The sequence below is a fragment of the Pistacia vera genome, unplaced genomic scaffold, assembly GCF_008641045.1.
Source record: "Pistacia vera cultivar Batoury unplaced genomic scaffold, PisVer_v2 Contig338, whole genome shotgun sequence".
Taxonomy (NCBI): domain Eukaryota; kingdom Viridiplantae; phylum Streptophyta; class Magnoliopsida; order Sapindales; family Anacardiaceae; genus Pistacia; species Pistacia vera.
In genome coordinates this window covers 1,386,877-1,401,218 of record NW_022196155.1, presented here as the reverse complement: position 1 = coordinate 1,401,218, position 14,342 = coordinate 1,386,877, and the positions used below count along the sequence as shown (strand labels likewise).

General features: G+C 38.7%; 1 protein-coding gene and 1 non-coding gene across 2 annotated transcripts; one reads left to right on the top strand and one right to left on the bottom strand.

The window, feature by feature from the left end:
- Positions 1-506: 506 nt before the first annotated feature.
- On the top strand, positions 507-579 carry TRNAR-CCG. Its single transcript has one exon. It is a non-coding gene; the product is annotated as a tRNA-Arg (tRNA).
- Positions 580-944: 365 nt separating this feature from the next.
- Positions 945-5,526, bottom strand: LOC116137974 (probable LRR receptor-like serine/threonine-protein kinase At1g56130). The gene is made up of 19 exons (XM_031423665.1): positions 5,361-5,526; positions 5,113-5,269; positions 4,933-5,004; positions 4,771-4,842; positions 4,576-4,647; positions 4,415-4,486; positions 4,107-4,178; positions 3,951-4,022; positions 3,801-3,872; positions 3,611-3,682; positions 3,422-3,493; positions 3,233-3,304; positions 2,955-3,023; positions 2,780-2,845; positions 2,621-2,665; positions 2,383-2,447; positions 1,745-2,121; positions 1,373-1,568; positions 945-1,288 (listed from the first exon to the last, which is right to left on the bottom strand). Exons 1-19 carry the CDS (start codon positions 5,440-5,442, stop codon positions 1,104-1,106), a joined length of 1,962 nt encoding a protein of 653 aa, XP_031279525.1. The 5' UTR covers positions 5,443-5,526; the 3' UTR covers positions 945-1,103.
- Positions 5,527-14,342: the final 8,816 nt, after the last annotated feature.

The window sequence follows — 14,342 nt, the reverse complement described above, 5'->3', positions numbered from 1 at the left end:
AGTTAAAAAAAAAAATAAATGAATTTAAAATAGTGAGTTAGGTCCGCCGACGTGGACCGTCGATTTGATCTAAATGATTTGGTGAGGGGCAGCTATTTTACCGGAAGTGTCGGGGGCTGTGTTGTATTTGTGTGTTTGTCCGAACTAAAATAGAAATCAACCAAAGCAAAAGGCAAGAGAGATTTGAGTTTTGATACGGTGCGCGTGGGTGTTGGGTTGTTTATTTTACAGTACAACGCGTACGGTTTGCGGTGATAGAGACTTCTGGAGGAGTTACTGTATGACTGGATGAAAGGAGTTGACACGTGGAGATTGATCCGGGAGTTCGACAGTGGGTTGGCATACGCCATTGGTAGTACGCTAAAGTGAGTGAGATGGAAAGTCAACTGTCTGAGTTACTTGCTTTTGCGGCCCTAAATTGAGACACATGACAACGCTTGTAATTTATACTACTTGATTATTACATAATAGTAATTTATGTAAGTTGCGGAACGCCACCACAAGGTGATCGCGTGGCCTAATGGATAAGGCGCTCGCCTCCGGAGCGGGAGATTGTGGGTTCGAGTCCCACCGTGATCGATATGAATTTTATTAACAGTGTTTCTGCATTCTTTTTATTTTTCTCTTTTTGGGGATGTATATTATAATGACTCCTTCAAGTTAGGTTGATGAATCTATTCTTTCCCTACGGACGGACCTAAAAAAGACACTTGTGAAACACAAAAGTTAAATATCACAAAGCATGCAAGGTGTAAAATAAAGGTAGGTTATGAATTTAAAGGAGATTCACAAAGAAAGTGAAATTACATGTATTCTTGCTTAATTATTCTTTCCTTCAATAATAATAATACAAAAAAACATTGATAGATTTCATGTTTAGTGAGTGGTTAGCGGCCTACACACTAAAAAATACAAGAAAACAAAGAACAATTTCACCAAGACCACTAACCAACTTGATAGATTATTATACAATTAATGTGGAACACAAACGAAAATTTAAAATTCACAAGGATAGACAGATCCCAACTATTTCATATTATTGGGAAGCCACAAGCAGAGACATGGTTGGGAGTATTTGTTACAGCACACAGAATGTGGCTTCCTCAACTTACCAAATTATGCTTTGGTGAGTCTGTGAAAACTTTCTTGTGTCCTGAAGACTCCTTTGCCCACCATAGGTAGAAAATGGAAGAGATTATCACGACCCCGGCTGCGCATCCAACTGCTATTCCAACCAGTCTTCCTACGCGTTTTTTGTCACTGTTTGAATCACCCACACTAGTAGAGACTGCAAAAATGTGTGTTAATGGGATTAAGAATGATAAGAAACAGTTAAAGTTGGTGGGAAAAGAATATGAGAAATTTTATGAACCTTGTGAAACATGGATTGCTGATACTAAAGGTCCGTATGTGCCTTGAAGTGGAATGCAACAAGTGCCTTTCCCTGCCCAGAAGAAGTGGATTTCCATGATTGTGTTTGTCACATTTGTCTCGAATGTTTTTATTAAGGCTCTCTTGGATCCACCTGCTTCCTTTTGAATGTTGAAGTCTTGGAGAACTCTCTCTCCCTTAACCAATCATTTCATGTGAGAACAAAAATAACAAATAAGAATACAAATAACCCAAAGGAAGCCATTTTCTTCTGACTTTTAGCCAAAAGAAATGACTGAATCAGGATGTAGACATTATTCAAGATTCAAATTCCCATAGTTTTGAATTTTCCAGCAGGATATTTCTACCATACCTGAATGTAAACATCAAATAAGCGCCGTCCAAGACCTTTCCAAGACTGCAAGTCTTCCATCACTATCTCTGCAAAGTGAAGATCAACACTGTATTTCCCATTCTTCAGACCAAGGCCATAGTACCTCAGTGAGCTTGGTGAGATTCTTGCTGTCTTATACAGCTCAGAGTCTAAAGTTCCTATGATTTGAGAATCTGTCTTTGCTATATACTGGGGTCCATTTGGGTTTGAGATGAAGTTCCCGGTGTTGCTTACTGCCCATCTGTAATCAGAGCTTGTGTAAAATGATGCAGCTTTTAGTGTTTCAGACTCATCATTAAATTCAATGCCAAATGATGATGTTAATTCTGTGCCCCCAGACTTGATAGAAAATGAAGCTGAAATGAAAATAAAAATACTGTGGAGTCATAAAAATAACTCAAGACATTAACATGTTGTGGAGTCAAAATATAGATGCTATTTAGTTGAGTCATAAAAGATATCATTAGAAAGTAAACGATCTCTAGTGAGCACATGCCAGAAGTCCATTGAACTATAACTTGATTAAACTATCTTATTTCTGTTTTCAGTCCAATACAAGAATTAAAGGATATTCAAATCACTTTTTGATGCAGAAAAGTTTAGAAGGCTGCACTTACAGGAATGAAATTTGTTGCTGCACTTGGTATTGCCATTGAGGCACTGCAACAAGCCAAAAGTTTTCCTGTAATCCTCAATGTGGAAGTGGTTGGAGAAAATTAATGTATGTCCAACACTCGAGAATCATAGAAGAGAAACTAGTTCTTAAGATTAAGATACATTTTTTCTTGATTTAACTGAGAAATATACAACTGATTTAGCTACAAAGGACTGAAGCTGAGTCAAGTAAAACCTTACCGATCTTGCAAACTGTTTGCATTGGTAGAAGTTCCAACAACATTCCTAAAGAAAAAAGAGGGATATCATATCTAGCAGCAGCAAGAGAACTTATAAAAGAGGAGGATAAGATTTAAGTAGTCCTAAAAGTTAATAATAATCAATCAAAGTATAACTTACACTGATAATCCTACTTTGCCAGAATTATGGCCCAAATTTCCCGAAAGGGGATTGTATGAGACATCTCTGAAATGCAATAGTTAAAGTATTTGTTGGATTGAAGTGCCAGAGACAGAGACAAACCATAAACATGAACAATGAAAACAAAAGGGACCAAATCTTAGGTAGCACTTACAATGCAATGAGTTTTGAACTTATGATTTTCTCAGGTAGCTCTCCGCTCAAGTTGTTGTTTCCAAGATACCTGAGACATATGATCAGTATCTTTCAGAGAGAAATTAGATGGACCAACAGAAGAGATACATCATTTTTTCTAGTTCATAAAAGGATGGTACTATTCTTCATTTATTCATCTCTTTTGAGTTATGACGGTGCAGTTACTTCATAACTAACAATTTGTTTCAATTAAGGCATAATGAAAAAACAAATGAGAACTAAAACAAGAGTACTTACATATACTCTAAAGAAGCAAAATCTTGAAATGAGTTGGGTATTCGACCCGTTAACTTATTGAAGCTCAAGTCCCTGACATAGTGATTTATCCCAATGAATCATGGAGTTAGAGTGACTACTTTTTTCAAGGAATAAGAAAAACAAATTTTTGAATGTGTCTGCTGTGACTTTGTTGTCAAGATGACTTACAGTAGTTTCAAGCTAGCAAATTTGGCAAGTCCTTCAGGAATTTGACCTGACACTCGACAGTTTCTCAAAGATCTGCAGAGAAAATGCCACAAGACATGACTTGGGGATTCATAACAAAATAGAAACAGAAGAATCTGAAATGAAACCACAAAAAGGGTTCTGTAGAGTTTCAAGATTTACAAATCTTACAGAGTAGACAAAATGTTTAGATTTTCTAGAAAATCAAGAGTAGAATCTTCACCATTGAGATCACCGATTCTCCTGTAAAAAATAGATGGTATTAAACAATTGTAAATCAGTACCTCCAACGACACATACAAAATACAACAACCACGGAATATTATTCAAATGATATGTTGCCTGGATTTAAGGACCTTACAGGTCAGTCAGTTTTGTGAGAGCAGCAAAGCTGCTTGGAATTGGACCTTCAAGTAATGTTCCTTGAAGTCGCCTATGAACGATAAAGCATCAGTCAAATACATGTGAACTTTGAAGCATAGCATTATAAATTCAGCAAATTCATGCATACAGGTCAATGAGTTCTGTAAGAGTCCCAAAAAATTCTGGAAGCTTTCCAGTGAATATATTATCAGATGCCCATCTGAAAAAAGGAAAAATAGAATCCAAAAATAAGGCAACCAACTGATATCATCAAACGGGTCAAAAAGATTTTTCAGTGAAGTACAGGTTTTGTAGGGACTTCAAATTTGCAAATTCTTCTGGGATTGGTCCACTCACTCCACTACTGTCAATATACCTGAAAGATAATCAAATTACGAACAAAATTAGATTAGCTACAAGGAGTAAAAATAACGATAATTAATTAACTCTTATAGAACAAGATAGTTTTATTTATTTCGCCAATGGTAAATTAAATTGAACAGGTGAGCGAGCCGAGACCCACTAGCAATCCAGAAGTTTTCAGCTGGAGATATTCTGGTTTAAAGTTTTAATATCAATTAAAAAAAATGACTTTTAGATTACGAAACTTACAATTGCTGTAAAGATGTCAAATTCCCAAGCTCCTTGGGCAATGGACCAAAGAAATTATTTGAACTAAAACTTCTGCAATAAAGAAAATAGGAAACCAAGGAAATTATTAGAATCGGTTCCGGCAAATGAAGTATTCAAAATTTGAAAGATATGCACTTAACAGGCTCGTCAGCTTGGTGAGATTGCCAAGTTCTGCGGGCACTTGACCTGTGAGATTGTTTATGCCCAAGCTACTGTTCAATTATTCAAACACAAAGTAAACAACTGTGAGTAGACCTTAACCAAAAAAAATGCGTTAAATCGAAAATTTCAAAAGCTCTGAATTATAGGATATTAGAAAGCTTGTTGGGAGTTACAGGTACTGCATTTCTGATAACTCTCCAATTTCCGCTGGGATGGGTCCATTTAACACATTTTGACCAAGATTCCTGCATCATAAAATCATGATCATCAAATCATTTGAAAAAGACAGAAGGAACTAAAACTTTAATTTCTTTTTGAAGAATTCAGAATCTTACAAGTCCATTAACTTCCTTAGTACGAACAGTTCACTTGGTATTTCTCCAAAAATGTCCAAAGCATAGATCTTTCTGAAACATGGAATACATATATATAAATTAACTTAGACCCTGACCATCATACCAAAATACCAGTGCTAAGAATAAGATTTGTCAGTGAAGATGATAAATTAAACTAACAGGTGGGTGACGTGACAGGGACTGGCGGTGCAGTCACATATAATATGTGGATTTGCATCCTCAGATGCCCATGGAGCATTTTCAGTACATGGGTCAATTGTAAGATTCAGTTTGCTTCTTAAGTTCCAGTAATCTATCATCTTGTTGAGGGCAGCCACTGGAGAACAAAAGTTAATGAGAAACAAAGACTGATAGAATTATACACTACCATCAAAATTTAAGAACTCTATAGTATTAGAGACAAAGACCTTCAGCAGGGTCAGTGATTGTTTGTGCAGAAACAAGTTGAAGCGCCCATACAACAAACAAAGAAAAGCTCAAGAACCCCATGGTGTGCAGCAGCAAAACACAAACCGACAGAGACAGAGAGAGTGAGGGTCGTGGTAGGCCGGCTAGAAATTTATGCAGGTCCAATTTAACCAAACCCGGGAAAAAAGAGTTTCAAGGTTGTCGGTTTATGTAGATTCGTTGCTTACGTAAGAACAGCAACAAAACAACGCCAAAAGATCAAACTTTATTTGAAAAATAAGATTGTGTCTTTTCTTGAGTTTAGAGAAAATTGGGACGAGTCAATCTGACCAAATATAAATACGCAAGTTGCATAGACTTATTTTAATTGGAACCTGTTATGTTGCAGGCGAAAGGCCAATCCCAAGTGAAAATAACTATTTTCGGTATCCTTGACATGAGTAATAACAACGACCTTTTGTGCGCGCTCTCTCATCCTCATACTGAACGAGGTTATCTACGCATGGCATCTCAGTTTGACCAAACCGTTAAAAGTTCAGGAGATGATTCCAAAAAGGTTCATATACAACTGAATATTTAGCAGCCCATTTCGTCATTTTGATTATAAAAATTATTATTATTAGAAAAAAAATTATGTTATTTATTAATTAAACGAACTTTTATGTATGTTTCTAATGAATTCCTGATAATTACCCTCATAAGAATCCAACTAGGTAATTACATTTTCTTTATGGTTTGTTGCGTGTGATTTTTCCTTTAAGCTCGGAGAATTGCAAGATTATAGGTCGACCCAGAACCAGCCTGACTCTACCGATTGTCTGACCCAGCATAAGTTCGTCGAGTTATAGCTCGACCTAGTCCAAGCTAGTCGCAACCAATCCTTACAATTGTTAAACCAATTCACAGATAACTTTAGATCCTAGATATCTCGAGAAGGATCAGATTGACAACAATCTTTACGCAATCACAGCGCCCAATCGCGATAATATCAGAGTTTCATTTCAAACTTAATTGTAATCCCTTTATTTTCGCTCTTTCCTTTGTACAAAACCTGTATATAAACCCCCTTCAATGATAAGAAAGGGGTTAGCAAATTATTATAAGACTATCATTGTAAGCTCTCACCAGTGGCGGATCCAAGAATTCCACTCGATGGGGGCAAAAAATAAACAAAAAAAAAAAAAAAAAAAATTAAAACCAATCATATCCATCCTTTTCTATAGTTGTCCTCAACGAGTTTTCATATTTTAAAAATATTGGATAATCATCTCTTCGTCAATTATATCAAATACATCTTTCTCAATGTAGGTGACCAAGCAATCATTCATCCATTGATCTCCCATTCGATTGTGTAACCGACTTTCCATAAGATTCATTGTAGAACTAAATTAAACCAATGCAAGTTTTACAAGTTTACACACCAACGGATAAAAAATGTTTTTTTTTAAACTAAATTAAATTCTTAGCCAAATCACCAATTCCTTGTAACTCAACAAATTCATCACAAGAACACATGTCAATAACATAAGTCTCAGCCTGGTTCTCAAGTACTATCAACTCAAGTGTAGAAAAATCAGATGGATAAAACTAGACAAAACGGATCAACTTATGCTTGTCAAAAGCAGAGAATGAATTACTTGGATCTAAACATGTCATACAAAAAAACAGCTCAGTATTAACCTCAGTGAAACGAGCGTTAAGTTCTTGAAGTTGCATATTGATCACTTTATAAAACAATTCAACTCGATAGTAATGCAAATTTGTCATGTGCTCAACTCTTTGTCATGGCTGCCTTCGAATTGCAAACATATCATCCATATTCAAAATGGTGATATCATGCTTTTGGCAAAATGAAGAAACTTTACTCAACATAGATTCGCATCTTTCATCTCTCAACAATTGTAACCATCGTTTGAAGACTTTGATTAGGGCCACAACATTTACAATGTCTTGATCTTTTCTCTGCAATGCTTGTGACAACTCATTAGTAATTGCCAATAAATTTTTCATCATATGCAAGCTAAATGCAAACTCGAAGGAATATATTAAATCTAATAGATTACATGCTTCACCCCTTTGTTTAGGATTTAAATCATCTTCTTCAATAACCTTAAGCACATCACCCACAGGGGAAAACAAAAGGATTAAGTTGATTAGCTTTCTATTGTAAAAATGCTCAGATTTCTCCCCTCAATTACGTGTGAACCCAACAGCTTTTATTCCTTTCATTTTCACTCCCAATAAAACTTTTAAAAACTAACAGATCTCCTTGCATAAAAATAAAAATCACAAACAATATGTAATAAATATATTAGGATTAAAAATGGTGTTTTACAAAAATAAAATCCAAACTTACCGTGGGGGTTGGGCCGTTCTGTTCTTAAAATCTCAAAATTTTATAGGGACAAAATTTAAATAAATATAAATATAAATTTTAAATTTTAAATTTTAAAAAATTGAGTGGGGGCTACAGTCCCCACTTGTCATTCATTAAATCCACCCTTGGCTCTCACAACAAATACAAAAACAGTGGATGTAGGCTCAAGAGTTCAACTCGCGGAACCACTTTAAAAATATCTTTGCTATTTACTTTGCTGCATTTATTATTTATTCACTGTTGGTTACTCGTAATTACGCACATATCAGTTCCAGTCCCAATAAGGTCGATCGGATCACTTTAGTTAGTGCAAAATATTGTATCAATATTTCGGCACTAGAAGGAGGGTCTCCGCCAAAGTCTCAGAAATTCTGGCAAACAACCTCAGTGATCTAATCAATCAAGGCCTAAAATGGTACGTATAAGATCAAAAACTACCACCAGAAACCACGACAATGTGGAGACCACCCACCAGGAGATGCAACAAGACACCGCTGGGCATCGACCGCCAATGCCTCCAACTCAACAAGCTGTGAATAACCAAGCAGCAGGAACGTCAAATCCCGAGAACGGCCAACTGGTGGAAATGATCAGAATAATGATCGCACAGACGGTGCAATAGAACCTGGCTGAGTTGAGAAATCAGCAACCAACTGCACAAAACCTTAACTAGCCATGCTTCACCAATATCGTCCCGACGGGTTAGAATTCAACTAGTGACCAATCTGGTTCATCGGCACTAAGGGGCGATCGACGCCCATGACATCACAGAGTACACACTACTCACGAGCATGAGTCCCGTGGGCAAACTAACCCCAGGAGGTGACTAGGAAAATAGCCAATGGGGAAAAGTGAAAGAAATGGTCGCCCACGAGATGCTTAACCTGCCCGACGATATCCCCAACGTCAGCGTGCTGGTTTTAACCCATGCCCAAGCCAGGCTCAAACCTCGCAAGCTCACAAGGTGAGTCATGTGCACCAATTTGGTAATGATAGATGTTCTAGTTATAACCGACGTCGTGAGCAATGCACCAATGAGCACGATAGCACCAACTAGCCAAGCCATCATGACTCAACTTCATGCATCAATGCGCATAATGAAGGAGGCTCACAAGCAACAGATTTGTGAACTCACTTGCTCAAGGTAAGGCTGAACAGAGCCGGCCAATGCAACCACAACGAAGACTTAGATCGAGTACAGAAAATGTTTGATGATCTAAGAGCCTACTAGAACCATGCGGCGGAAAAAATAGCGAGCTCTCCCTTCACAGAGGAAGTTTGTTAGGCCCTACTTCCCCAAGGATTCAGGTTGTTAGAAAGTAAGTTTGACGGGAAAAGAGATCCCAGAGACCACCTTGACACTTTCAATGATTTGATGGAGCTGCATCAGGTCTGTGACTTAGCGAAGCACTGCTGCTTCGCAATCACATTGGTAGGAGACGCCAAGAGGTGGCACAAAGGACTCAAGGCGAACTCTATCAGTTCTTGGCAACAATTCTCCTTGCTGTACCTACAACAGTTTCAAGTGAGGAGGTAGTTCGCAATGCGGCTTAGTTACTTGAGCAACATTCATCAGGAGAGAGACGAAACACTAACCTCGTATTTAATGAGATTCCATAACTAGCAAGTAAAGGTAGCGAATGCACCCGAAGAGTCAATCCTGACTATGCTAATTGTAGGCATCAGGCCATAAACGAAGCTGTGGAAAGAGCTCCAAAGTGAAGATCATGTGAGCCAAACAAAGTTTTACCAGATGATTGCAAAACACCAGTGAGTAGAAAGCTTGTTGGCAGCTTTACCTAGAAGCTCATCGCAAAGAGCCTCAGACAGGCGACAAGATCGCCCATAAGACAAGCAAAGGGGCCAAGACCGCAATGACAAGGACCAGAACAACTCCTAAAAGAGACAGAGAATAGATAATCGCAGGGACAAGTAGCCTTTCCCGCGATATGCATAATACATCTCCTTCATACAAGACATAGCTCATATATATGAAGTCTCTTGTGAGGCTAAGAGACTGCCCGCTCCAGAAAGAATGAGAAGGGCTTTGGGTAGAAGAGATCGACATAAATACTGTCGATATCACCAGGACATTGAGCACAATACCAACGAGTGTTAGGCTTTAAAGGATGCCATTGAAGATCTTATCAGAAGGGGCCACCTAAAAGAATTTATTAAGGAGACACTAGTTCGCGAAAGTATTGGCGAGCAGAATAACCAGGTTCAACAAGCCTTGACCAATGCCAGCAATGAAGTCCTGGTGGGCATGATCTACTAGAGTCCCGACATTGTAGGGAGCTCAAGACGCTCTCGCAAGCAATATGCTCGAGATGCTAGAACAAACTCAGTCTCCCGAGTGATGAGCTGTGAATAGAAGCTGCCTATGCAAGAAAACGAGGTGATATGATTCATAGTGGAAGAGTGTGAAGAATCTCCTCGCCATCATCATGATGCGATTGTAATCGCAGCCAAGATCGGTAGTGCCAAGGTACTGAAGGTGATGGTCGATAATGGAAGTGCAACAAACATCATTTTCTTGGGGGTTTTCTGAGAAATGAGGTTCACAAAGAGAGACTTGAGGGCGTATCTGTCGCCACTCTATGGTTCACCAGGGACAACCTAGTCCCTAAGGGAACGATCGACCTACCAGTGACTCTGGGGTAGAACCCAAAATCAGGACGGTGATGACATAAGTCTTAGTGGTGGACTTCTAGATCACATATAATGTCATTCTCGGAAGACTGATCTTGGATGCTTTGAGTGCAGTCACTTCAGCGTGCTGCTAAGCAATGAGATTCCCGACTCCTAGGGGGGTCACGATGATGAGGAGCCACATAAAAGAATCTTGGGAATGTTACAACTGAATCATTAATGCTGCACTAAAATGGCTGCTCCCGAGGACAATGGTCATTATAGAATCTGAGCCGTACCTCGGACCTCTCGAGGATACCATAAATCCTCGCATCCATAGGGAAAAGCCCATAGCGGGGTCCACAAAAGAGTTGCAAGAAATATCTATCAGAGAGGAAGACCCAACTTGCATATTGAAAGTCGGAAATAGTTTGAGCAACGAAATGGCCGATAATCTGGTGGGGTGGTTTCTAAAGAAAAACCTCGACATATTCGCATAGGTACATGCTGATATGGTGGGGATCAACCTCGAGGTAATGTGCCACAGATTGAACATCGACCCAACAACTCGACCAATAAGACAAAAGAGAAGATCTATGAATGCAGAGCACTCTAAAGCACTCAAAGATGAAGTTGACAAACTCTTAAACATCAACTTCATCAGAGAAGTGAAATAGCCATACTAGCTTGCCAACTCAGTCCTGGTGAAGAAGTCGAATGGCAAGTGGCAGACTTGCGTCGACTTCACATATTTAAATAAAGCATGTCTCAAAGACAACTTTCTGCTGCCTCTAATCGACCAGTTAGTAGATATGACAGCCAGGAACACACTACTCAACTTCATGGATGTATACTCGGGATACAACCAAATCCCGATGTATCAGTCTGATGAAGAACAAATCTCATTTATTACTGATCAAGGATTTATTATTACAGGGTTATGCCGTTTGGCTTGAAGAAAGTTGGGGCGACCTACCAACGCTTAGTGAACAAGATGTTCACTGACCAAATTGGCAAAACAATGGAGGTGTACATCGACGACATGCTTGTCAAATTAAAGGTCGCCAAAATCCACATCGAACACTTGGGGGAAATGTTTGACATTCTCAGAAAATACAAGATGAAACTCAATCCTTTGAAGTGTGCTTTCAGTGTAAGCTTAGGAAAGTTCTTGAGGTTCCTGGTAAATCAACGAGGTATTGAAGCCAACCTAGAGAAGATTCAAGCTCTCCTAGACATGAAAAGTTGTAACACCCACATCGAGGGGATGTAACTCTCTTTATGTTTTAATGCTCTTTGTATTACTTATTCCAAGGTGAAAGCATTGAAGTTGGCATTTTCACTCTTCGCCGCGGCAATGAACTCTCTGCCCAAATTCGTGGTAGAAAATGCAGACTTCATTGGGGCAAAGAAAAAGCTTCGCCGAGGCAAAGAACTCTCTAGAATTTTTTGAGAAAATTCTGGAAAACTTGCTTAAGGGCAAAATGGTCATTCCACCCATAATTTGTTAAAAGTGTGGGGAGTGAAAAGAAATAGAATTACATGGAGAATGCAATGGAAGTGAGGACATTATTGTAATTGACTAAGGGACATAGATGAAATTTCATAGAAAGTGCAAGGGTAAAATAGGAATCTATAAGTATTATTATGTTATATTAAGGATGCAAGAATGAAACCCTAGCAACTTTTCCCCTCCATTCACGCTACTCTCCACTCAAATTCTCTCAAATTTCTTCAATCAATTTCCAAGGAAAGTCATAGAGTTTGGTTCATTTTTGATGGAATTTCAATCTTAAGCATCCCTAGGTAAGATCCTTGCACTAAGATGTGAGATTAATTTTTAAAGTGTTGAATTCTTATGATTTATGTTCATAGGGTTTATGTGTTTGTGTATATGGTGTTTGGTGAAAGTTTGGATGAATTATGGAAGAATTGGAGTAGAATTTATGAAGTGTAATTCCTTTCCAGGTTTGATGTTGATTTTAAGGAGTTTTGCTCCAAATTTTGGTGGCTTAAGAGAGATGTAGAAGTGTAGCCAATTTAGAGTTTGTGTGTGCATACAAATTGTTTGATGAAATGTCAAAGAAAAGTGCATGCATGAATATGATTACTTGTTATCTTGATATGAGTTGTGGATGGTAGAGAATGACATGTTCACATGCCATATTTCATTTTTACATCTAAACATGTGAATTAGAAAGAATAACAAGCATAAGCCCATCTACATGCATACATGCTTAGAAGAGCATTAAAGAACATTAAAGAACAAAGGGAAAGAAAGAAACCTATAAAAGAACACTTTTAAAGAAGAGAAGAGAAGGTTGTTACAATGGAGAGCCTGTGAGTGATTAGCCCCACATGCACGCCGCCTTCAGTGAGCGGCCTCAGAATAAGAAAGAAGAATTTGTACAGTCCGTTAGAAGTGCATGTGGATGAGGACTGTACCCAGAAAGAATTTGAGAATGCACTCACACGGCCAGGGTTCCAAATCTATGCCTCAACCAAGTCCGATTGACAAGAAAGAATAGAAAAGAAAGAAAGAAGAGAAGCAGAAAAGAAAATGCATATCCTATGCATTTGTGCATATGCATGATACCATTTCCACTAGCTTGAGTAAGTGAGAAACTAGAGTGTTAGAAAAAGCATAGAAGAAAAGAGAAGTTTGATGTAAGGAAATAAATTCAGAATATGAGCAACGGAGATAGAAGAGTAGCATAGTGGGTTTACTTACTGAGCCATTAGTACTCACTCCGTTGTTTTCAATGTTTTTGCAGGTAGTAGATAAGAAGGGGTCGGTGGGAACGTCAAGAAGCGGAAGGGTTTGGCAATACTGTCAAGTTTATTTTTGTGTGATTTTGTTACTTGATGTAGAACTCTGTATATGAAAGTAAAGTAAGTTTTGGACCCACTACCTTATACTTATATACATATATATTTTCCATAACTTGTTTAGTGAGTTTCATTTTATATATTTTACAAGTATACTAGCTAGAGAGAGTTATTACAAAAGCCCGACCAGCATAAGGCAGGTACAAAGCTTGACAGAGTGTGTGGTCGCACTTAGTAGGTCTGTTTCCTAAGCCATAGACATGTGCTTACTATTATTTGAGACCCTGAAAGGGAAGAAGGGTTTCAAGTGGACAGATGAGTGTGAAAAAGCCTTCCAAGAATTGAAGAAACATCTGGGATAACCTCCTTTGTTATCAAAGCCCATCCAGGGTGAGCCACAGACATGTATTCAGGGAGTTGATCGATTAATGCATCGACCGCAGCTTGAGTTGCCTCATCCATCTTTGCGCCTCTCTACTAAGGCGAGCTTGGTTTACTTCCCATTTTGCCTGTAGGAATAGATTTTTTCTTGGCCAAGTCCTTGGCTGCGGATTTCTTTGGGCCGTTTGCTTGCCTTGCAACCTCCTTGCCCAAGCCACCATGCTGCTCGGTCACTTTCTGTTTCCCCGAGCCCCCTTGAGGCTTGGTCGTTTTCTTCTTGTCGGAGCCTTTATACTACTTCGACATCTTTTTCTTGCTCGAGCCATCATGTTGCTCAGGTGCTTTCTGTTTTCCTGAACCTCAAGCTGGCTCAGATGCTTTCTTCACCAGCCCCTTTTGGGGCTTGGAGGTACCTTTCTTGCCAACTACCTTAGAGGTAGTCGCGGGCTTCTTCGCACTTAGGCCTTCCCCAAGCTTTCCCCCGCTTCGCTTTGTGCCAACAACATTAGTAGGCTACTTTTTCGCTGGAGAAACCAGGGATTTCTTGGCAGCACCAAAAGCTGCCACCTTTTTCTTCAGGCCCTTTGGTTTCTAAGGCCAAATTTTTGTGAAAGAAGAAGCAAGCAATCAGCTACCTACCTATACAAAAGGAAAAAGTGCGAGTAAGTGAACACTTTTATCTTTTTCAAGGATGGTAATAAAATTGACGTTATCCTCGCAAAAGTCATATGCCATCAAGCGAGGAAGTGGGATAATCTTGTTG

What these genes read in the sequence shown, in the direction of transcription:
- LOC116137974 (XM_031423665.1), bottom strand. Translation starts at nt 5,442, where the DNA reads ATGGGGTTCTTGAGCTTTTCTTTGTTTGTTGTATGGGCGCTTCAACTT. An exon ending in TTGAAGTCCCTACAAAACCT is followed by an intron (nt 4,023 to 4,106) that starts GTACTTCACTGA and finishes TCCTTTTTTCAG; the next exon opens with ATGGGCATCTGATAATATAT. An exon ending in CAGCAACAAATTTCATTCCT is followed by an intron (nt 2,122 to 2,382) that starts GTAAGTGCAGCC and finishes TTTTCATTTCAG; the next exon opens with CTTCATTTTCTATCAAGTCT.